The 26,020-nt window shown below is 41.9% G+C and overlaps 1 protein-coding gene across 3 annotated transcripts in view; it reads right to left on the minus strand.

Annotated features, from left to right (window-relative positions):
* Window positions 1–26,020, minus strand: part of LRP6 (LDL receptor related protein 6) — a 189,779-nt gene that overhangs the window by 154,470 nt on the left and 9,289 nt on the right. For 2 of the 3 annotated variants that reach the window (XM_032803017.2, XM_032803019.2), the window contains exon 2: window positions 22,743–23,136. The exons of the other annotated variant lie outside the window; for it this stretch is intronic. In XM_032803017.2, coding sequence (XP_032658908.1) covers window positions 22,743–23,136 — 394 coding nt within the window. The remainder of the gene's footprint in view (window positions 1–22,742; window positions 23,137–26,020) is intronic. 3 annotated transcript variants of the gene reach the window in all.

Raw genomic sequence — 26,020 nt, forward strand, 5'->3', positions numbered from 1 at the left:
GGTTCCTTCAACCCAGGCTAGCTTGCCCTGGCCAGGGATATGAGTGAAAGCCCCAGGTTCCACTTTTACTCAGGCTGGTAATCCACCACTTTGGAATGAGGACATAGCTAAATCACTCAAGTGCTGACAGTTCTCCAGTGCCACCCCAAAATTCCCCCACCCCACCCCCAGTGTGCCCAGAAAAACAGACGAAGCTTTCCACAATTAGCTAGGAAAGAATCAAAGCTTACTGCAGCTCATAGACCCATGGAACATGCTCTCAGCGCTCCCAGTGAGACACAGGCGAGCGCAGCACCAGTGAGGACACAGTAGTTTTGAAGTGTGATCACTCATACCTGGGTTGACTCACCTGGACACCATTAACTCTGCAGTGAAGATATACTCTTAGGCCTTGTCTACACTACAAAATTCCACCTAAGTTAGGTTAGTGGCCACCACAGTAATTACTGCAGTTTTTCATGTCCATGCTAATTTTCTTCTGCATGTCCTCACCAGGCACACTTGCACCAACTTCAGTGGGACAGTGTAAGGGACTTACAGGCTGAGCTGTCAGCCCCGCACAGGGCTCACAGACAGAGCCCTGCCACCCCAGGCTGTCTGCTCCAGCTGTCAGTCCCATGTGGGACTGACAGACAACAGGTGACGTAAGAAACACAGTGTCTTCATAGACAGAGCATCACCTTAACTACATCAACTTAAGTGCTATAACTCTCATGGAAGTGGAATTATTAGGTCAGTGTAGTGGGAAACTTACATCGGCGGGAGCAACATTTTAACGTACACGCTTACAGAGTTAAGTCGATGTAAGCGCCATTACTTTGACCTAACTATAGCATAGACCAGGCCACAGTAAATGGCTCACAAAAAAAGCAGTTCGTTTCTAGAAGAGTTAGGGATATCTATGAACAAAATGCAAAAAACTCAGTTTAGACCAACTTCTCTCATAATAATTCCCTTCACCTCCCCCCAAAAGAGAGAGATGAGAAGAGAAGAGATAGGGGCAGGCTGGAGAGAGACATATGTTTCCTAAGTTTTTAAAGGTGATGGGCACAGCATTAGAACCTGGGTTAGATAAGTGTGTATAGTCTGGTTATTCTTAATAACGATGGTGGCAAAGAGGTAAACAAGGGAATCTCGATGGAACAGGACATTAGTGGAAACAAAGGCCTGGTCTACAGTCGGGGGTGGGGGGGGGAGGAAAGAAGGGTGGAAATCAATCTAAGATACACAACTTCAGCTATCAGAATAGCGTAGCTGAAGTCAACGTATCTTAGATCGACTTACCTCGCGTCCTCGTGGTGTGGGATTGATGGCCACCGCTCCCCCATCGACTCCGCTTCCACCTCTTGCCCTGGTGGAGTTCCGGAGTCGATAGGAAGAGCATTCAGGGATCGATTTATTGCATCTAGACAAGATACGATACATCAATCCCCAATAGATCAGCGTGTAGTGTAGACATACCCAAAGAGTAGTGGTGAATGGGGAAAATGTTTACCAAAAGGAGAGGACAAATTTTTTTTTTAAAATTAACATTTGATTCTCAAGCATCTAGAAGGATATTACGGACAGTAAGAACAGAAAATACCATCAAATCTATCAAAAAATTAGTTGATGCTATCCTTTAAAAATTAATTTTCTAATTTAAAACAGGTTGCACTCATACACCTCAGGACTGATTTACAAAACTGTTTGAACTGCGGTGAGAGAGATAAAAAAAAATTCCCCTCTCACCCCTATGGGTGGTATGTGCCTTCCTCAACCTCGGGTCCTCTACCAGAGGCCTGGGAGTTTGAGGGATCTGCGCAGTATCTTAGCTGTTCCTACCACTGCACTTCTTGCTGGATACAGAGGCTCTTCGCACTGTGTCCTGGGATCTGTGGAGCACTCACCCAGCATTAGAGACGTCACGCCCGCGCTGCTCCCATTACCAACACCCTTGGCGACAGCACATTTTGGCCTTCAGCACACACCACCACAATCACCTTTCACATCCTCTTTCAGGCCCCTGCTAACTTCTACCAGCCTCTCATCATTCCCTTTCTTCACTCTGATGTGCTGTCATCTGGCACTAAGACCCACTATATCACTCAACCCACACCCGACCTGTCTTCTGACTCCCTTCCTCTTTTACCATACTGTCTGGTCTGATTGGACAGTACCCTGCTGTCCGTTGAGAATCTAGCGACCCAGCTCCCACAGAACCTCTTAGCCTGCCATCACTTCTCCAATAACCCAACTCTGCTGAATCTACCAATTCTGGCTCTTGGAGGGTCCTAGGCCCATACCTGTGCAGATGTTATCCTACACCTTCACATACTAATTGCCAGCCTTGGTATGTGACCGATTCCAGCTGAACCCCATATATGCTCGTTTCCTGCCTGCCATCCTCTCAAATCCATGACCACTAATCGTGTTGGCACTGCTCTCATAGGCCCTCTCCTCGCACGTCTGACGCTTCGGGTCTTCTCTAGTGTTGGTGCCCTGTCTACAATGGATTCTGAGACTCTGCAGCTTCCAGTGCCTGTTCCTCGCTGCTGCTCCATGATCCAACTATGCCAGTCTTTTAGTCAGCCATTCTCCACTCACTCAAGACTACAGAGACTTCAATGATCAGCCACCTCAGATATTCAATGTACAGCATGGTCAATCCATGCGGGTCTTGTCTTGCCCATGCATTCTCTGCTTTATGTCTATACCCTCCCATGTCTGCAAATTGCTCGCTGCCCTCAGGCATCTCTCAGCAGGCTCAATTAGGCGGCATCTTATAGAAACTGTACTTCACTAGGATAGTATCCGACGGTTCTCGTCCCCAACGCGCCGCTCGCGCTTTAGACGCTCACCAAAGCGCACAATACCGGTCCTATCTTTCAGCTCAGAAGTAATACCGATCTCCTGGAGTGTTGGACCTGGGGTAGGAAAAACCCTCCGCCTGACATTTCTGAGGAGCTTCCGGAAAGTCTTCACAATCAGCCACGCTATCCATCGTCTCCTTTGCCAGTTCTCACAAATATACAGCATGGTATCTGATGACCAGGCAGGGCGTATAGCTGTTGATGGCGATGCTCTCATGTTAACTTCCCAACTGATCTCAGCTGTGCGCTCTTCAGAGCACTTGTCTGCTAATACCCTTGAGTGTACTGGGTTGCTGTCTCTCCTTAGCCTCCTGCCATTGCTGGTTTCCATAGTGCCTGTGGGGACCCAACACAGGATACTTGTAGCTGGATCCTGAATGTCTGCTAATGACTGACCCTGATAACCGAGTAGTTTCCACCCCATCAGTCCTTGACTTACCTCATCCCTCCTTTCACCCCATGCCCGGTCACTTCTCCCAGTCTGATGACATCCCGGGATATCCTTCAGCTGTAGCTCCGCAGTTCAGGTATTAGCAGAGATCGAATGTCTCACTCAATTTTAGCATACACTTGCTGTCATCCATGTTACGCGAGCGTGGCACTGATGGCTCTAAATCAAATAGTCTCACTCCGAATCCTGTACCGATAATCCACCATTACTTGTGATATTGGCTGACACAACAGGGGGTCTTAAGCCTATGCGAACCCCAGAGCCACAAAGACCATAAAAGCAGGTGACAGGCACACCGTTGGATATACTCGCCACGTTTGATGGCACTGTGGCAAAGCATATCGTCCATATGAGTGACTTCCAGCAACATGTATCTTCCAATAAGCGCTCCCATATTGAAAAGTTCGTTGAGGGAAGGTCAACTTAGTGTTCCTCGTGCTCTCAGACTTGTCATTGAGTGCCCAGACCAATTCACCAGGCATCACACGTGCTATACGAGATTGAGCCTAGAGATAGGCTTTCCTGTAGGTCAATGCCAGCTGTGCTCAGATTGGTCTGTCTAGACCTTGCGTCCTATGGTCGCGATAGGAAACTGCTCAGTCATCTATGCGCAACTGGCTCGCTTTTCGAGACCCTCTTAGGTGTCCTGTTCACAATGCCCTCTGACCTCGTGCTCGAACATTCGTACTGGCCCATATGGTTCCTGTAGCTTGAGCGGACTACACCCTATGCATACCTGATAGTGGACTTTCCATAGTTCGTGAGGAAGGCAGCGATATAACTTGGCCGGTAGTGGGACCAGAGTTCTCTCCTCATGGGCAGGCGGTCATTTCATGCAATCAAGCACTGTCCCTCACTAAAGTCGTTAGCCCGTTTTGGCAGGGCGCGCCTGCTCGCTAGCTTAGCTCGGATTCATCTGTGCTACTAGTCCGCGTTCATTGCACTTGTGTTAGTCTCTTTAGCCACGTAGAGTATGCCGAATACAATGTCTCGGTCCATGGTGCGTAGCTCTTCATAGATCATCTGGACCCAGCTGCCTGATTGATGTATTTCCTACTCACCCCCCACTCCAACCAACAGATGTGATGGTTGACCTGGATTCTGAGTTACTGTCAGCTCGATTGCTGATGCTCTGTCTCAGGAGCCCTGCGGCCACTCTGCAACTGGTGTTATGGTTTTTCTTGTCTCCCTCGACTATGATTATCCTAAAGTACCTGTTCAGATTCTGATTTGACCGCGTGGCTCTGCTTTTACTCTGGTGTTGTTGCACTGCAGTTGGGAGATACCTTGGATGGTTTTTGGAGAAGGGCGTTAACTTTTATTGTCCTCCTCGCTTCTCCTCAGTGTATCTCCTTCAGCAACTAGTGTAGCCAGTATTTTCTGGGGCTGGAAGCCTTCTTGCCGTCTTATGACTTATAAGATTGGAGTCGCCCCTTGTTATTTTTTTCAGTATGCGGAGAGTCCTTACTTCTTCATCTCTACACCTTCGTAGTAGATTCCACCAAGACTTGACTTCGACTCTCTCCGAGTCGACTACTATATCGTTAATCGCTGCCAACCTTATTTTCCAGGATAGCAGGGCCATGGTACATTACTGTTGTTGTTTTGACTCGTGAGACCAAGGCTCTCCGGATTACAGAGGCTGTAGCGAAACCTACAACCCAATAAACCAACCGCCACAAGCACAAAACCCAACAACCACCAACCCCACAGAACACCCAACCCAAAAACAATCCCCCCAACACCACCACACCCAACACCAACAGTGCGCAGCAACAAACCAACAAAACAAACACGCAACAACACGCAATTATACCAGTTCATTGGTTTGAGTTATGGTGATGTAGGATTGTCACCGAGGCTTATTGGCATCTTCTAACATACTATCTGATAGTACATCTCTACTGAGCCTTGGTAAATCGGTCTCGAGGATTGCTGTAGCTAGTTTCTCCATGATCTTATGCCTTCATATCAGACGCTCATGCTCGAATGGAGCGGGTGCATGAATCAGTTATAGTTTTCCATACTTCGGCGCGCACATCCACTAGGTTCTTCCAGGTCTCTTCATGAGCTTGGGTGATTAAGGGACTTAGCTATCCAAGCTGTGAAGCAGCTCCCTTACTATGTGATAGCGTTGTGGTAACTAGCTGTTTCTCATAAGTGTGGAGCTAGGTCTCTGCACCCCAGTCCCCTCCAACGTTCAAATCCCCTCTCATTAGTTCTACTGTGTAGTAGCTTCCATCAATTCCATGTTTTCTTGTCTCGTCCAGAATGGTTTTGTTCCAGTAGCCACTTATCGTCAGTGTCCTGGTTCCTCAACATCTGGCGCGGACCTTGTTAATCCGGGCGACGTCCGAGCCAGCATGACTCTCCTAGTTCGTGTCACTCTCATATTTGAGGTAGGCAGGTGAAGCGTTAGGGGGTCTTTTGCCCAAGGACCCCTACTGGAAAGTTGAGTACCAACTGGGATTTGAACCCCGGTCTCTCGTATCAAAGGGTGGTCTCCTGTATCAAAGGGCGGCGCTCTTAACCACTACGCTATCCAGTCGCCCAAATGGAGGCTACCAATAAGGTAGCCTACTAGGCAGAACTGTAAAAATAGAGCTTTTTGGTCAAACCTTTTTTTTTTAAACTCCTCCCCTCCTCTCCTACAAAACAAGCAAGCAAACAAAAAACACACCAAGCTCACCATGCACCCTAGCTTTTTGACCAAAACAATTTTTTTTGACTGAAAATGTAGGAGGCTGAAATTAGTCCCTTATTCGTAGATCCATATTAATAAATCAACAGTAAGTTTGTTATTTTTTTTGTTTTCTTACAAATTTCACCATATATGAGTGACTGCATTTCATAACTATTTATATCACATTATTGTTTATTCAGATAATTAATTTTCAAATAATGACCTGCGTTTTCATTGGCTGTGACAAAATACATCTTGGGTCGCCCTATAATCAGACTGTTCTGAAATAGCTGAGACAAGTCACTCCCTAATCCACAGCTTTAGTCCTGTACCATTTACTGCTACCTCACTCCCATCCCCACTTCCCTTTTGCATGTGGCACTTGAATAAGGAACTGGGGTTTGACTAGCTGTACTTGAGGAAAATGTGTCTGGGGGTCATCCCAAGTGACATGACCCTACAACCAGAAGACTGTGTGAGGTACCTAGTATGTGTCACTTCCTGACTCAAAGCTTGGTTCTTGAGCAATATGTAGCCACATGGCTGTACCCTATTTCTCCTTCGTAAACGATATTTTAATAAGGAACTGGATTTGCCCTGACTGTAAATGAAAATGTGTCTCAGGTGACCCCAACTGACATACCAGTGACCTTTATGGAGAGACCAGGCTATGCAACTCCCAGAGCTGAAGCCTCATTTCTGGGCAAAACTCTGCAAAACCTACAATATACATGTAAAAACCAACCAATAACAGTCTTCAACCAATCTGTTGCAACTCCAGCTGTGACATTTTCAGAGGAATTATACGATTGGTTAGAAATTAACATGTCTGTAGAAACTCTAGTTTCTTCTTGGACAAATGAAGAAAATAGCTAAATTTATCAATTTTTTAAAATTGTGTTACAAACAATCAAATAGTTATCATTAGTGTTGATCCTTTTGCTTATTAGACAACAAAAATAATGAAGAAACGGCACGAGCACAGTTGGCGCTGACATAATTATATACAAACATGCCAGGTCTAGCTTAATGCATACTGCTGCTTTTCCTCATTTGTGACAGCTTCTAAAAACACAGCACACCACATGTGCTACAAAGGACTTAAAGAGATAGGAGCCTGTTACCACACACTACAATTGCTTGAACCAGACAGGGCCTTTAGTGTTGCTGTGAGCAACAGCAGCAAGGTGGCCTAGTAGGCCTCCCATCTCGAAGAATTTGGAGAACTCTGGTTGGGGTACCTCCACTTCCATCCTTTCCTTTTTAATTCTCAAGCCCCATCACGGACATGCAAGTGACCAAGTTTATGGAAACACACAAAATGGTTCACTGTGTTGTAGGTTATCCCAACAATGTAGTCCCTGTAACGTACAGCATTTGTGCTTTAATAAACTGCTGCTTACACAAATAATTGCTATAAATTTTATTGAGCTAAGGGGTCACAATCTTCTTAGCTGAGTAGGTTGAGCTCACTGCATGCACCAGGGGCCGGGGCCGACTTTAGCAAGTGCAGGGCCTGATTCGTGGGGCTCGTACTCACCGGGTGGTGCTCTGGTCTTCGGTGGCACTTTGAATTGCTACGCTCTGGCCGGGGGAGGGAGGCCATGGGGCTTGCCACGCTCCGGTCCACGGGGAGTGGGGCTGCATGCTTAGGGCTGTCTGCCTGGCGCTCAGGCCAGAGAAGCGGGGCCGCGGGACTTGCACGGTCCTGGCTGGCACTCCAGCAGGGGTTGTGGGGCCACAGGCTTGCCGTGCTCTGGCTGAGTGAATGGCCCTCTTAGGTGCAAGGCCCGATTCAGGGGAATTGGCCTAAAGCCAACCCTGCCAGGGGCTCTTTGCATCACTGAATTCCCACCCTCATAACTCCCTCTCTGATCCCTCCCTTCCTCCTCTATTTCCCCTCACTCTCCCACTTACCAGGGTTGTGTGTGTCCCCTTTCCTCCCAAACCAAGGTTCCCCATTCTCCCCTTCATTTCAGCAATTCTGTGTGCACCCCCCATCTTCTCCCAAACTCTCCGTTCTGCCCATGGCAGGGGCTCTGTGCCCCCACAATCCAAGGTCCCCTATTCTCCCCTAACCCCAACCCCATGGCAGAGGATTCCCCCTTCCATGCAGCCAGGGACTGTGCGCATCCCCTCACCCCACCCCTTTCCCTCCTCCACGACTATTTCTTCTTTCTGTTTGGGAGATAAATCACTGAGGGTGTCAACATGATAAACTGTATTACGAGAAAAGAGAGGAGATGGAAGTATAGTTGTGCTGGAAGTGTTAACTGGTGCCATCAGTTTTTTGATCTATACACAATTGCTTGAAAACAGTGGCTGTGTTAAAAAAAGCTGGCAAAGCAGAATCTCTCTCTCATTCCCCCCCACCTTTCTGCTTGACAATTTTACCCAAAAATCAAGAGGATTTTGGTCACTAATGCCAAGAACATTCCGAAAAATTCAGGTGTGGTATTTTCTTTTCTGTATCGCTATTATCAATTTTATCATTTCCACCTAGTATTAAGGCATTGCTAACATTTCTAACATTTCTTTTGTTCCTAATATGAAACACTCTATTTTGGTGTCCTTCGCCCTATTAGCCATGATTTTTTCCCCTACAACTGTAGATTCCCTTATCAATTTTCCACATGTCATAATATCTAATCTATGTGGATTCTATTTCCTTTTCCATATGTTATATATTGCTTTATTATTATTATTATTTCTAATCACTGCCTTCATTTCACCACTAAGCCAAGGCACAATTTTAGCCAGTGTTGTCCCCTTGCTCGACTGTGGCCATCTAATAATTTCTTTTCTAAGTCTTCCCAAGCTTCCTTGACATTTTTCTATCTAACGTTTTCCCTCTCAATCAATTTTGCTCATAATTTTGCCCAGCTTTGGGAAATTAGCCCTTCTGAAGTAAAAGTACATGTGTTACTGGTCTGGACTGTCCTCTGTTTCCGCCTACTGACTCATGATCATTGGCCTGTAGTTAACCACCAACTTCCAGTCCAGTGATTAATTCATCTTCATGAAGTCCAAAAGAGAGAGTTACCTCCTGTTGGGTGCAATATCTTTTAGATTAGAGAATCATCATCTGCAACTTTTAGAAATTCTAATGATGTTTTATTGCTGGCTGCATGAGACCTCCAACATGTCTTTTTCATACTGAATTCCCATACGACACCATCATTTTTCTTTCCACACATTAGAGACAAGGTGTTTAATGAGTAACTCATCCTGTTCTCTAGTTTGATTCAGTGGTCTGTAACAGACACTCACCAATACCCTCCTGGTGGTGTTAGTTAGCACACTGATCTATATGCATTCAAGATCCTGAGTTATCAATAATCCTAAAATAGATAATGGTGTCTTTAATGCTGAGTGCCACCATTCTACCTTTACCCACTCTGTTCTTCCTAAACAAGTTATAAACCCTGGGCAGCAGGTGTAATAGGCCAGGGAAGGCTAAGCCTCCCCTAAGCCAAGCCCTGGCCCCACCATACTGCTTCATCTCCTCCAAGTTGGCCGTAGTTCAGTTCTGGCCAGAGGCCAGTAGGTGGATGGTGCTGGCAGGTGGCCTGGTGTGGGGCTGGCTGGATACCGGGACGGTAGCCCAGAGCTGTCCAGCCATGGGGAGGCCTTGGGGCTGGGAGGAGGCAGTGGAGGGGGCTCAGGGCTCCAGTGGGTGGGCTTAGGCAGAAGGGGCCAGACCCCATGGTTAGCCTCCCCAAAGGGGCAGGCTCATGTGCCACCCATAGTTATAACGAATAATTTTAACATTCCAATTATGAGAGTCATCCCACCAGGTTTCAGTAATGACAATTACATCAACTTTCTCCTCACTTAAAATTTCCAAGTCCTCTTGTTTGTTATCCAGACTCCCAGTATTGGTGGCATAAGCAAGTGAGAAACTTATTCTCTTTACATGCTTTGTTACTTTAGTTTAGCAAGTCTCAAAGTGTGAGTTGGGACCCCAAAGTGGATTGCAATACCATTTTAACGGGGTCGCCAGGGCGGGCATTAGACTTGCCAGGGCTGCAGCCAAAGCTCGAGCCCCACCACCCAGGGCTGAAGCCAAAGCCTGAGGGCTTCAGTGCTGGGTGGTGGGGTTCAGGTTACAGGCCCCCCATCTGGGACTGAAGCCCTTGGGCTTTGGTCCCCCTTCCAGCATCACGTAACTACTTTTGTTGTCAGAAGTGGGTCGTGGTGTTATGAACTTTGAGAACCCCTGCTTTAATTCAATTTGTGACATAATGAATTTGAGCTTGAACCCGACTACCTGCTCCAGCTAGCCTCCAATGAAGATCACTTCCCAAATCACCTCACCTGTTTGATACATTAGTACAGCCCAATATTCCAGAATCCCAAACCCCCAGGCTCATACTAGTCACACAGCCAACAGTGACCCGGTGGCTGGTTGCTTCACGCCCCAAGGATGACCAGTCAGTTATGTCCCCTGTAGTTTTCTGTTCCCTTCCTCTAGAGATAAGTATGGAAAAACCCAACTCACTCAATATCTGATAATGTTTTGATACTTCTAGTCTTACTGACTGCCTTTCCTGGCGCTCTTTCCCGTCTGCCACAAATTACCAGTCCACTTCTTTGACAGCAACTCTAATTCCCTTATTGCTGATCCTTCCCACTGTAGTGCCTATGGCAAGAATTTCCAAAGCTAGCTGCCCAAGAAGCTTTTCATTTTCTCAGAAGCTGAGCAGTATTGAAACCTGTGCTTCCAGACCAGATATCTTCTCCTCCACTATGGCCACCAGCTTGCACTTCATACATCAGAAATCTTTTCCATCTTCTGGCAGAAAGGACAACATAGAACATCGAAGGTAAGTCACAGCAGTTGTTCCCTTGTTGTCCATGTATGTTACCCGGTGTACAGCCATACCTAAAACAGCAGTTACAGTCTCTCTCTAAACTCCCTCCAAAACTCCCATTTGCTGCTCCTGTTCATCTGGCAACTGATTAATATACTAATCAGGCTTGCTGCTCAGCTCCACACCCATACTAAAGGCAAGGATTAAACACTCAGACTTTAAACACTGCTTCTGTTCAAATATCCAAAGGTCACAGCCATGTGGCCCTCAGTGGAAAAAACAGACCTGCTTCACCTGTCTGGCTGTCCACAACCCACAGTCCAGCCTCACCACTGTCACAGAGAACAAGCAACAGGCCAAAACCATCACTCAACAAGTTCCTCTACCGTCAAGGACAGGATCTGCAGCTTCTCCCTCTGAAACATCCCTGTCTGCTACTCCTCTTGCCTTGCTAAAGGTGCCATGTGTTTTAGGAGGAAGGAAAGATGGCAACATGGCCACAACTTTTTACAAAGAGAAGGGGCCAGGGAGTGACTTGTCCAAGCTAATTCAGAACAATCTAATAATGGTCACAGGGATTTTTTTTTAAATGTCACCCTGGGTTCTTGGCTCCCCACTGCTGGGAGCAGAAGCCAGACTCCCAGCAGCAGGGAGCTGAGAGCTTGCCGGGGGGGGCGGAGGGGGGGGGGGAATCCAGGCTCCCAGGGAGCCGAAAGTCTGGGGTGTAGCCAGGCTCCTGGCAGGGAGTTGCAGGCTCTCAGCCCCCTCATCTCTCCCACTCACTGTCCCTCTTAAGTCAGTGGAACTCCTCCTAATGAGGATGCGCACCACAGATAAGAGGGCAGTGTGGACATGAAACATTACAGTAATTACTATGTTATATCTACTTAGCTTTCTAGTGTAGACATGCCCCTATTGTTCTTACAGATAGGAAGTTTTTCCTGAGATTTAATCTAAATCTGCTATACTGTAGTTTGAACCCATTGCCTCTTGTCCTGTCCTCCAGGGCCAAAGAGAGCAACTCTTCATTTATTTTTTTTTATTATTTTTTTTTTTTGTGGCAGCCTTTCAAATTTCTGAAGACTGCTATCATATCCCCCTCTTAATCTCCTCTTTTACAAATGAAACATACTCAGTTCCTTCAGCCTTTGCTCAGAGGGCTTGCATTCCATCCCTGTGATCATCTCTGTTACTTGCCTCCGGATCATTTCCGGATCTCTACATCTTTTCTATACAATCAATGACCGAAGCTGGACACACTACTCCAGCTGAGGCCTAATCAGTGCGGACCAGAGCAGTACTATCACCTCCCATGACCTGCATACTATGTTTCTGCTAATGCAACCTAAAATTGCATTTGTTTTTTTTTTGCAACAGAGTTGCATTGCTGGCTCATGTTCAGGCTGTGACCCCTCAACTCCCAGATCCTTCTCAGTAGTGCTACTGCCAAGCCAGGTTTCCCCCATTCTGTATCTGTGTGTTTGTTTTTTCTTCCCTAGGAGTAGCATCTTACGCTTGCCTTTGTTGAATCTCATTTTGTTGTCTATAACCCAGTTCTCCAATTTACCAAAATCCCTCTGAAATTTAGCTCTACCCTTCAAAGTATTGGTAACCTCCCCAACCTTTGTGACATCTGCAAACTTGATCAGTATGCTCTCTTTACCTACATCCAGATCATTAATAAAGATGTTAAAACAACACGGGACCCAGAACAGATCCCTGTGGAATCCAACTTGAGACTTCTCTCCAATTCAGCATATTCACTGATAGTTACTCTTTTGTTTGTGGTTAACTAATTATGTAGCCACTTAAAGGTCGTTCTGTTGAGTACGCATTTCTCCAGCTTACTTAACAGAATGTCATGTGGGATTGTGTCATAAGGCTTGCTGAAGTCCAAGTATATTATGACCACTACATTCCCCTTATCCATCAAATCAATTACCCTATCAAAGAAGGAAATCAAGCAGCCTTGGCAGGATTTTTTCCTGGTAAAGCCACGCTGGCTGCTACTGATCATCCCTTCATCTTACAGGTATTCGCAAATTCAATGTTTTATACATTTCTCTAGTAGCTTCCCAGGTATCTAAGTCAGCCTGACTAGTCTATAGTTTCCTGGCTCCTCCTTTTTAAAGATTGGCACTACATTAGCCCTTCTTCAGTTTTCCGGGACCTCTCCTGTCATCCGCACATTTGCGAATATTAATGCCAGTGGTGCAGAGATTTCTTCAGCTAATTCAGTCAGTACTCTTTACTAAATCATGTTAGTTAAAACTTGTTCACCAACACATTTTAAAAATTCAACCTGTCTTCATAGTCTAGACTTCCCTCAGAAGTTAGTTGTAATTGTAGGGATTGAAAGCAGGAATAAAACATGAGCATAAGCATATCACCAGGGGCAATTTATACAAAACATAAATCATTATTTTGATTTAAATATTTAACCCAAGTTATTGAGCAAACACTGCATGTAAACATCTCAAGTTTCTATTAACTTATGTTCAGTTGACAGTTATTTTATTAATTTATATTGTCTTATCACCACAGCAACTAGGTGCACTGAATGCAAAACATTTCAAACAAACAAGTTATTTTGAAGGTGACTTTATTTGATAGTTGCTACATGTCTTAGCCCAAAGGCCTTCTAGAACCAAAACCCAACCCGCACATGCAACAAAATGAGTGGGCTTTACACCATCTTGCACATTTTCTGGGAGGAGATGTGTGGATGTGCGCTGATTTGAACGGGTGATAAAGAAGGGAATTCATCTTAAAATGTAATGTAATTAATACTACTTTAGACTATTATTGTACTGATTTATAGTAACTGTGAATTACGATTTGCTAGTAAGTCAGATTTTTTAAAACTACAAAAACAAGTTATCTATATGCCTTTGTATTTTATATTGGGAAATTAAGTTACTTTTTAAAAAGCCATTTTCAAAGGTCTGAACAATAGAATTGGTTTCTTTCTTCTAAGAGTTTAGTGCACAGCTACCTAGAAACATTCTGGCAATTGACTAGAAATCAGAGGCAAATACTAATTCACATATTACATATCCCATGCTACGCAGCGTCTTCTGAAAAAACTGCTTTCAAGTTTGACATCAATGGGTTTTCTACCAATTATAGAATGGTTAGGACCCAACTTCCCTCAATACAGTTTATCAAGACAATTAGTGTGAAATTGCTGACCTTCAAATATGTAGTGTGGCTTTGCCTACACTAGAGAACTGAATAGTTTGTAACTCAACCAATTCAAGTAGTGTGCTTGCATCAGTCATGAGGAACTGGTTTACCACTGCATATCCACATTAGAATTGTCCTTAACAGTTTTGATGGCAAGATATTCTCACTATGTATCTCACTGTTCCTGTCTTGGCTTCCAGAATCAATGCATTCTGGGATTTTTACCAGCTACTGGTGAGCCATAGGACAGCAGTGGTAGCACTAGTTGAACCATTTCAATTTCTCTTTGTCCATGCTAACACTAAATTAATTCAGACTCAACCAGTTAAGTTTTAATCAGTTATTATGCCTGTTAAAAAAAAAAAAGTAGTCTTTTCTAACCAGTGGATAACAATCATGATTTACAAAATAAAATGTATTTCTTAATTTTAAATTAGGGCTGTCAAGGGATTTTAAAAATTAATCACTATTAATCACACAATTAAAAAATTAATTGTGATTAATCGCACTGTTAAATAACAATATCATTTAAATATTTTTGCATGTTTTCTACATATTAAAATACTGATTTCAATTACAACGCAGAATATAAAGTGTACAGTACTCGTTTTAGATTAGATTATTCATTACAAATATTTGCACTGTAAAAAAGATAAAAAAGAAATAGTATTTAAACTCACCTCATACAAGTTCTGCAGTGCAACCTCTATCATGAAAGTTAAATTTACAAATGTAGAACTATAGTGCAGAAGGAAGTTCCAGGAGGACAGGGAGTGATGACAGAGGAGGGAGCAAGCAAAGATTTGTGCAGGAAGAGGGTTACGGAGGTGTCTTGCTGGTGCTTCTGGAAGGGTGGTTTCTGGTACTGGGCTTGCCAGGCTCAACTCCTTTTACTGAGCTAGGTGTTTGCAACGGAGGATGGGTTTTACCTCAGGGTCTTGGCATGTGGCAGGGAGGCTGGCCGGGGCACAGCAGGGTCAAGATCCCTACTTCTCTGCCGGAGCTGGGATGGGAGCCTCTTCCCACCTTCTCAGGGCGTACTGGGTTACTGCACCAAGGTCACTATCAGTCCCCCTCCACAGCCAATGCCTCCTTCCCTCCCCAGAAGTGTGTGATTAACGTGGTTAAAAAATTAACACATTTTGTTTTCAGTTAGTCACAGGCATTAACTGCAATTAATTGACAACTCTAATTTAAATCAAAATTTTTATTTACATGTTACTACTTCTTTACTTTCTTTCCACTTTATTCATGTTAGATTGCTACATGGATGCTTTGTGCTTGTTTCCTTTAATTAGTTTCCTAATTAATAATATATGGAGATATACCTATCTCATAGAACTGGAAGGGACTCTGAAAAGTCATTGAGTCCAGCCCCCTGCCTTCACTAGCAGGACCAAGTGGCCCCCTCAAAGATTGAACTCATAACCCTGAGTTTAGCAGGCCAAACCACTGAGCTATCCCTCCCCCCCCCGCCCAAGTATGGGGGCGGGAGAGGATCTCTGAACTTTGAAATTCCAAGAAGTTTCACACTTAAAATGCTCATTTGTACTGAAAAAAGGCAAATCCAGCACCTCATTAAACATTATTTCTATGAGAACAGCACAGACCCAAACACAAAACTGACAAGCAGGTAGATTGTGCTATATTTGGCAACTCACACCACCTTCTGAAATACTGAACTTCCACAAGTCAAGAAAACTGAAGTGCTTCTACTGCGCCACACTTGGGTTTCTAAGATATCTAGCAGCTTTGTCTAACTAGAGAGTCACAGACCACTGCACACCCAATGAGAAAGAGAGAGACATAACAAGCTGCTGACTGATAGTGTTGGCAGCAGAAGGGGGTGCCAGAAATTCTCCTGCCCGCAGCAATTGGGGAGAGGGGGATGGTAGAGAGTGGGGGGAGGAGGGGTGCAACAGATAAGGTGTGGAGTGGGAGGGCACTTCAGACATCATCCTGCCCCTTCATTCAGTGCTGCTGTGCCCTTTAGTCTCCATCCAGTTACTCATATGCACATTGGAGCCTAACTTTACACTCCTATTGTAGAAAACCTTGGTGTGTGTGTGTGTGTGTGTGTGTGTGTGTGTGTGTGTGTGTGTGTGTGTGTGTGTGTGTGTGTGTGTGTGTATAAAAAAAAGTTCAGTTTGTTATTGTATTGAAGGTCTAAATAGCTTTTCATTGTTTATATTTTTGAAACTAGAAAACAAAAATTTGTTTAATGTTATACCACTCAGGTAAAAAGTTTATATACATGCTTAACTTTAAGGACACAGGCTATGAGACTAGTCAAGCAAATAAATTTACATATATGCTTAAGAGCTTGTCTACACATGGAGTTATTCCTGAATAAACTCCATAGGTGGACATCTTATTAAAGATTAAGGCCATCTTTTTTCCAAATTAATTTACTCTCCCACCTTGGAAGTGGATTAATCTAAATCAGAAAAAGGTACTCTTATTACACTTTGACTTGTACCTTCTTACAACAGTCACTTTGCACCTGTCACTGAGTTGACATATCTTGTGAATGTACTTATATGCCTAGTCTTTACTAGAAAAAATAATCCAGTTAAAGCCATTACAAGGTTTAGAGAACACATTGCTCATGTACACCAATGCCTCAAATGGTATACAAAAATTGCAAACTAAAAATTACTACTTCAGTTAAAATGTTTAGTTCTAACTTACTGAGCAAGCACTACACTGAATCATATACAGTACAGATCCATTTAGGCGCGGATGTTGGGAGTCAAGCCATCATGACTGTGTGTTAACGGACTGTGGGTAAAGAGGGCCATGCTGAAATATCTTAACATATCTATCTATGTATCCACACACGCCACACACACACACACGTATAATTATCTAGGATTACATACGTATTCACAGTGTCCCAAATACTGTAGGCCTGTCTGTTAATGACGCTTTGCAAGAATATAAATTCAAATATGTAATCTAATAAAAACATCATCACTACTACACAGGGGTGAAAGTAACTCAGGACACTTACTGGTACAGTGTGGGGGCAGCTCTGGCCCCCAGAAGGGGCTGGGCCTCGGATGGAAGGGGCAGGGCTAGGGGTCAGGATCCCCCAGCCAGCCCGCCCTTCCAGTCTGTGCTGCCTGGGGTTCCTATGGTGATTTAAACGGTCCGGGGCTCCGCACTCCACTGCTGTGGTAGCGGTGTCCAGAGCCCCGGGCCCTTTAAAATCGCGTGCCCCAGGGCAGCTACTCCCTTTGCTCCTCTCCCCCCTCCCCCCCGCCAGTGGGGGCGGGCAAAATGGGCAGGGACCTTAAAGCGCTGCAGGGTCCTTTGCCACAGGTCTGTACTGTATTGTATTATGTAGTGCTGTTGTAGCCTTGTTGGTCGCAGGATATTGGAGACACAAGATAGGTGAGGTAATACCTTTTATTGGACTAACTTCTGTTGATGCAAGAGATAAGCTTTTGATTTTACACAGAGCTCTTCTTCAGGGTTGACTTCTGTTCTCTGTCTATTGGTATATCAGTAAATTTATGTAGCCCTTTTCTCCCCAGGGGAGAGACTCCAATAACCAAATCAATAAGATAAGATATAAATAATGGATTTAAATCACTTGATTTTTAAACAAGTCACTGATTTAAATCAGGTTGAGGCTTTATAAAATTAATTTGAAAATGTGCAACTTTAAATTAAAACTTATAAATGCTGGGTTGTATGTCATGCCCCTACTGGTAGGATCTCTTATATGAAATTTACTGCACTGCTAAAAACAAAAAACACAAAAATTGTAACATTTATTGTCCTCATCTCACAAATATTAATTTGTAGAGAAACCTTTAAAGTTAATCTGAATATGGGAGAGTATGACTTTAAAACAGAATAGGTACACCTCTACCCTGACATAACACGAATTCAGATATAAAGCGGTAAAGCAGCGCTCCCGGGGGGGGGAGGGGAAGGCGCTGTGCACTCCGGCGGATCAAAGCAAGTTCGATACAATGCAGTTTCACCTATGACGTGGTAAGATTTTTTGGCTCTCAAGGACAGCGTTGTATCAGAGTAGAGGTGTATTTTGGAATAACTCTAATGTAAACCAGGCATACATGTTCATTGGCAAGTTCTGTCACCTCAGTGACAGCACCAAAATGACTGTTATAAAGAAGATACAATACAAAAACACAAGTCCAGAAAATATTACCAATGGGTAGCTGGCCACTTAACAAAATGACACAATCCCAAGGAAACTAGTAAAAATCATAGTGCTCAGTACCTTTTATGGCACGTGATCTGTAACATATGTAGAGAGTGACACTGTAGTCAAACATAATTTGGGTCAATAAAGAGCAACACATGTTATAACTGGAGAAGTATCATATGCAAATTGGAGCATGAGAAAAATCACTCCCTTTCTTCAGAGGTTTAAACTTAAGAGCTTCCTCCAACACATTATATCTAGAAATCAACCTACATTGTTATGAAAAACAGTATATTATTAATCTTTGTACTCTAATGTCCCCCACTGATTGAAAAATCTTCACAATGTGAACTGATTACATAGTTTTACTTAAAAGAGTTTATTCACTAGCAATTATTTTAACTCTAGAGTTAGCTGAATTAAAAAAATACCACTGAAATGTAAGACAGTCAGAGCTTCCAGAGGACACTCAAAGTTCCTTTTCACCTCACAGTATACCTAGAAGTGAGACAAGCTAGCTGTCTTGGTAGCACTTTTCTTGAGAGTATATGACGAACTTTGTGGTGTTGATTTTTTTGTGTTATAAAACTAAAAAACTGTCTACACCAAAACATTTTTACACTTTAATCATCAACTGCACTACTATGAAGAACAGTTTAAGTTTTATGGAGGTCAGAGAGAAAACACAGCTCCAGAAAGGGCGATTGGGACTTGGTCAAAGATAATCTTTTGAAACAGTATTGAAAACTCCCACTGATTTTAAATGACTAGAATATCCCTTTCCCCAAACCACACACACACACACACACTTTATTCCACTGCCAGAAGGATGAAAAATAACTGTGTCAAACAGTAAATTGCAGCATGTGAAATGAAAACCTTAAACCATGCCCTAATGTTCACACAACTGGCTAGCAAGATCTCTACACATTTTAAGTTATGCTGGCTTTAAGTAAAAATTCCCAAGTTTAAAAAAAAACAAAACAGACTTTGACCCCATGTATAGACTACCAATAATGTTAATATATATATTATAGATGGGGTAATAATGTATAATATACATTTACAATATATATTATATAATATACATTATTACCCCATCCATTTATTTTCCCACCATCTCCACCACTGCGGTGACACTCCCTACAAGAGCATCCCATTCCCCAGATTGTCTTCCCCAAAGCTGTGTTGACCAATGGCTGACAACACTACAAAGAGCGTCATTCAAAAGTTCTTAATGGCCTGAAAAACTAGGGCAATTGGGGGTAGTGATGATTTGTTTTGAGAACTGTGGTTTAAAAAACTCAAAAATCCTATTACAATTTAACTTCTATTAAATGGGAAGTCATGATGAAACAGCTAAATAAAATTAAATTGCTTTAACGGCACACAAACATTCAATTTAGTCCTTTTTTACCTTTTATATATATATAAAAACAAACACCTTTCACTACCTAATTCAGCCTGATCAGAAAGCCAGAATGGTCAATATCACTTTTCTGTTCAAGGTATTAACAAGAAGGTTCACCACTTTGCCAGAGAAATTTAAAAAAAAAGTTTTGCTAAAATCAGAAACTTGTTATGTGTGCCACTTTATATTAGATGGATTTATTAATGTTACGAAAAGGGTCATTATGCATTAAACTTATTTTTTCATTAAGCCCTATGTAATTGCCAAAACATTTCTTTTTAAACTGCAAACATTTACAGATTATTTAATTTGGAGTAAGAAACACCTGTATATTTAAAAAAAAAAAAAAAAAAAGTCACAGGCTGGGATTCCAAGGAGAAGAGAATGCTTTGTTTTTCAAGTTCTAGATTTTACTGTTAGGCTGCTGTTCTTAGTCCTCTTCACTGCTGGTTCCACACAGCAGCTGATGGACACAGATATAAAACTCCCTGACAGCACAGTGGTACTTCTATCTATGCAGTAATAAATTAATAAATGCTTCTGAAACAGAAAAGAGATCGTTTTCATACTTTCTATATTCCTATCCCTGTGCTGATGCCACTCATCCTTACGGCTCAGGAGAAAGTTTTGACATATGATCAGTTTAAAATTTGAAGAGATGCCATTTTTGCAAAGAATAAAATTACTGCTAGCATTTTTCAGGTTTTTAGACTGATCTCTGCAAAATATTAAATAAACCACCATGAAACATGTCCTTTATTTCACAACTTAGTTACTAGTGTATCAATAAATCTCACCAGGAACAGTTTTATTGGAGAGTCAGAAGAGAGAATATTCCTTTATATTTAAAACTCAGGTCTTTGAAAGGGTTCTTGTCTTGAACTTTTACTGACAAGAACTGTAGTAAGATCTGGAAATGTTTTCTTGCCTTTCAATTACATGAAGATTTAAACTAAAAACTGAACAACTGTGATCAGAGAATAAACTATTAATTAGGCCCTTAAGAGTCAGACTTTCGGAAAGGTTATGGAAAGCACTTTTGCCCCATCTGTAGTGGACTTGTCCTGATATTTATTTTTGGTCTAATGGACCCCCCCAAAAAGTGTATCTTTGGCTCCTTCAATTTTTCTTTTTACAGTTCTACTCTCACATAAACTTTGTGAGAAATAACCTACGTACTCATCCAATTCTAGCCACCAAGAACGTTACTGTGCATACTTCGGACAATATGCATGCCTCTTGCAAAGCCCAAATGGTTTGCTAAAGTTTGGTTTCCATTCGTTTGGACAAAATTTCCCTTCTGCTGCAAAACTAATTGCTAAAAGTGACTGTCGCACGGACACTATCTTTGACTAGGTCAACAGAAACCACACTAACCTTAGGAAGCTTTTTTGGATTGTCAATTCTGCTTTTATACAAATTTCATTCCTGATGTTCTGCATATGAATTCTAACTATTTTTATAAAGAAAAGACTAGTGCAACCAACTGTTGGCAAACCTATCCCAAACATATTTGCCTTATTCTTCCCCCTTCTTGTTTTCGGGGGGGCTTTATATTTTTATTTGCTTTCTTCAGTATTTTTATTGTTTGGAGGGTTGTAGATAACTGGTGTATTAAGTTTATTATTTCAGTGTCAGAGTTTAAAAACTTTCAAAGCAATTGGTGGGCAGGGAGGAGAACTCCATCTTCTTTTTGCTGTTTACAACTGTGTTCATTTATTTCAAAACCTGTTAATGTGTGTGTGCGTGGAATGTAGAGAAAGTACTTTTATTATGATATTTTGTCTATAAGCCTCTCAAAATTATATGGGGAAAGAACCTGAAAACATTTTATTAGAATTTATCTATGAAGTTTAGTAATTAAATATGACAGCACATTTTACTATACAGATTCCTATACTTGCAAACCAAACTATGCCATCAAAGAAACTAAAAATGAGATTGCTTCTCTTTAAATTGTAGTATGGCTATAAGAACAAATTCAAAACCTGCAACCAAAGCATCCAACATTCTTCCCAACAATACCCCCAAACATCTAAAACCGAGAAAGGTGCGGAAGAGACCCTTCTATAAAAGCACCCACTGTCAGTCGTCTTAATATTGCAGATACAGATGAACGTTCTTGCTCAGATAAAAAACAAACACACTTTTTTTTAAAATTTGTAAGCTACTCTGCGTAATAGACCCTATTCAATTTTTAAGAAAATGAATGTTGGGTTAAGCGGGCCACTAGGTTATTGCACCAGTTTTTCACTTCTGGAGACCATCAGATTTTAGAAAGAACATCACAACTAACCATGCATTTTGTGAACTGATCCTAAATTTCAATGGACATTCATCTACATGACAAAACTACCACTGAATTCAGCATGCTTAATGGCCACCGTTTAGGAGAGGACCTCAAAGGAAATAAACACAGAGTACTGCAAGTCATGATTAAGGTCCACTACCAGACCTTGAGGTGGAAGTTAAGAAGAAGAAAGCTTGTACTATTGCCTAGCCTTAGCCAGTTCTACTGCATCATTGTTTTTATTACAACGGAACTTCCCAACAGCACTAGGGTCACATGTTTCCAATAAATGTATTTTCTAATTGAGTGCTGAAACCTCTCTCAACATTATTATTTTGATTTTTCTCACTTATTACAATGTTAACACTATATTGTAACAAAAATGCTGAGTAACTTTTTTTTGTTTTTGCTCAGTCCACAGCAGCAATGGAGTATATTATAGCTCCATAGGCAGGTGTTGGCTTTACAAACAGACTGCATCTGTTTTCATATGTTACTCAGAACCAAATGAATTATCATTCTCTGCACTGCTACTAGAACAAGAATAGTTTCTTCTCCCATATTTGCTTGCACATCTGATGTTTTTAAATAGAGACAGACAGACAGTTTGTTGTCCGGACAGCAAGCCACCTCACACATACACAAAAATAAATCAGCAATATTGCAGATTATTATTTTCACATCTCACATTAAGTGCAAGAAAAACAAGACCACCACCTACTATGCAAACTAGCTTAGGATAGTGCCATATTTAAAGGTCACAGCATAACTGGGAATATTCAGATCTCTTTAATAAGCACACTGAATTTCAGTAACTAATGACCAAGACATGACAAAGAATAAAAAATAAACAAAAAAAACCACCAAAGACTTACCCTCTTGCAGGATCTAAGGCTATTGCTCTGGGCTGATCCAATTCTTGCCAAAATAAAACTTTTCTCAAAGATCCATCTAAATTGGAAACTTCAATCCGATTTGTTTCGGAATCCGTCCAGTATAGTTTCTCTCCCAGCCAATCACATGCCAAACCATCAGGTGACAAAAGCCCAGAAATGACTACATTCTGTACACTCCCAGTTTTGTTAAATTCTGTTCGCTTAATGGCTTCTTCGCTTACATCACTCCAGTATATCAACCCCCGGAAAAACACAAAGTCCACTGCGGCTGCATCTTCCAAACCACCCACTACAACTGTAGCATTTTCTTTCCCATTTGCAGCATCCACCAATCGCAGATCACGTCGGTTTGCATACAGCAGCAGCGGTGCAGCTTTAGGTGGAGGGGAAAAATGACATATGTTAATGTAAGTCAAGCTATTACAATTTAAGGCATTAATCGTTTCACAGACATGATATAAAAGGGCTAATTCAATGACTCCAGAAAAGGCACCCTTTGGAAGTTAACTAGATAACCTGAAGTCAAAATTTCAAATTTCAGCAAGATCCTCTCAGCTCTTTCAAAGGAGATAAATTACTAACATGCCACTCTCTATCCTATAGCGTGTGCAGTTCAGATAAGATGTTCAAAAAAGAAAACAGGTCTCAATACATTCACTGAAGATCACATGAACACCTCTTCCTAGGAAAGCAGTGTTCAAACAGTACCTGAAGGGGAAACTGAGGCCAAAGTGATGTGCACCATTTGCTCACCTGCTGCTGCCCTCCAGTCTAAAGTAGGCTCCTTTTTAACAGTGTTGCACATACATACTCTGAAGCAGCTTGGAATGAAAGACATTATCTAAAATGTTAATTAGTACTTAAGCGAGAGAAAAAAGCAGAGCTACAAAAACTGTGTGAAGTCTTCTTTCAAACTAAGGCCCACCATGCTGTGTTTAGTTATCTGATCTCATGTCTTTTTTTTTTTTGCATGTCTAGTTTGCCTACCACATACTTGTTTCTGCACAGTTGGTATAACTTTCACATGTAACCCACGAATAAAACTACTGAAAGACAGTAACCAAGCGATGTTTTAAATTGTAGCATATCCATTTAATTATACTCAACCACCAGTATCGCACATCATGAACTTTCCAGCATCATTTGTACTGCAATGGAAGTTAGTAAGAGAAGGTTTTTAAAACAGAGAAACACCACAAACGAAATCCCCTTTTAAACTGCTATAACAAAATGCAACTAGCCTTTTCTACGGTTGCTCAGGTACTACTGTGATGAGGGCACATAAAATACCTAGCTAGGCACTGAGGTTGGCCCTCTAAACATATTCATATATATGCCATTATAACATTGCTATCAACTTAACAAAAAACTGTAGACTTACCTATAGCTGTAAGTTTCCCCTAGGGTAAAGAAACCTGTTAAGTCACCAGACAGAGGCCTGCATTTATGGAGTCAAAAATTGCACATGGTTTGATGATGGCCACTGTGTCTGTATAGGTCTGCAGATTCTTAAAAAAGATAGCACTTTTGTTTCCAGAAAAGAAACAGTTCTTATATAAAAGTCTTACACTGAGACTAGACATCCATGTGCCTGTTAAATCGACCTACATTTTAAAATGTCACCTCAGAAGTTCAGCTTTCTCAAAACTATTCATTGCATGTGCACTATGCCATGTCCTTCAGAAACTCATATGGGGAGAGAAGGAGGGGACAGAAAAGAAAATAAATTTTTAATTCAGTGTCATACTTAAGTGTTCCCAAAAAATTTTAATCAAATTTAAACAGTTAATTTTGCTCAGGATCATTTTACAAAACACTGCATAAAAATTTCCCTCACACCCAGTCATTCAGATCTCCGCATAACATTGAGTGTTTTTTTCTAACAAAGTCAGATTTCAAACTTAACATCTTTATCTACCCACATCATTGATTTACAGCAAAATATTTATTGCAGGCATAATACTTCTATGGGAGTAGGAGGCAGCATTTTTACAGAATGAGGGGGAACCCCATTTTAAGTAACAAATTTGTTACCTTATCTTTCTTCCTTCCTCTCCCCCGCAAAAAAAGTCTAAAAAATTAATTTTAACGATTTAAAAGAGGGTTTCCCAAACTTTAGGTCTAAAGTTGCTTGGGCAGGTCACAAGAAATCACATAAAAGAAATAAAACACAAAACACACACACACACACATTTTCCAAATAAGTTATTCAGTACTCTGTAAGATTACCATACTACCGTAAACTTAGAAATTCAGCTAGTGGTACAGTGCAGTATATAAGTGCATACAGCAGACTGACAGAACCATTTCTAATAAGACAATATGTACTGCTTTTGAATAAGGCAAACCCAGGCACAAACAAGTACAAGTTCCATTATTATGTACAACACAAAGTGAGAGTACCCAGGCACACAGCATGCACTGAATTGGAACAACAGGCATGTCAAGGGTAATTATGAAGGCACTGCTAAGTCTAACACAACTGTATTGCATAGGTTATTCATTCTTTGGGGGAGCTCAGTTCTGGCTGAGGAATGATTCTGAAATATGTACTTTTCGCAAAGTCATACAAGTTATTCAAATTATGCTTCACAATGAAATTGGATTATAAGCATGACATACAGTTAAACAGACTGATTCAAAACTACAACTTGTAGTGCGTTCTGTAGGGCTGGCTGGTGAGAGTATTAAATCTTCCAAGTTGCTGTGACATTTAGAAACCATGCATACGTGAGTGAACAATAAATCTGAGGATGCCCCCCCCCCCCCGAGAAAACTTGAAACTTTGAATAAGTCAACAAAACCTGATCACTCAAACTGGCAGCATCAATAGGAAATGCCCTTTAAGCATCTTATTGGGTACCCATTTAAATTAGATAGCAGTAGAAAGGGAAAATTGTTGCAAAAAAATTCATCTTTCCCTGTGTGACATGGGGTTTGGTTGGTTGATTCTTTTAGGGACATAGGATCTGAAGAAGCTATCATATGAAAAACATGCCTTTGTTCAAACAACACTCTTCTGTGCTTTATCAGAGACATGCTGGAAGATATCCACGAGGAACTGCTTTCAGAACGCAGAAATAGCAGCAACTACGTAGCAATTCAACTTGATGAGTCAGCCGGTGTGTGTGTGTGCATGTATGCATGTTTTGATTATTTGAAAGTTACGTTTCTGATAGCTGAAGCAAGCGTTCAATAGAACTAATGCGCAAAAACAATGTTTGTCATAGTACCACAAGTTTTGCAATCTGCCTGTC

Source organism: Chelonoidis abingdonii, chromosome 1 (assembly GCF_003597395.2).
Source record: "Chelonoidis abingdonii isolate Lonesome George chromosome 1, CheloAbing_2.0, whole genome shotgun sequence".
NCBI lineage: Eukaryota > Metazoa > Chordata > Testudines > Testudinidae > Chelonoidis > Chelonoidis abingdonii.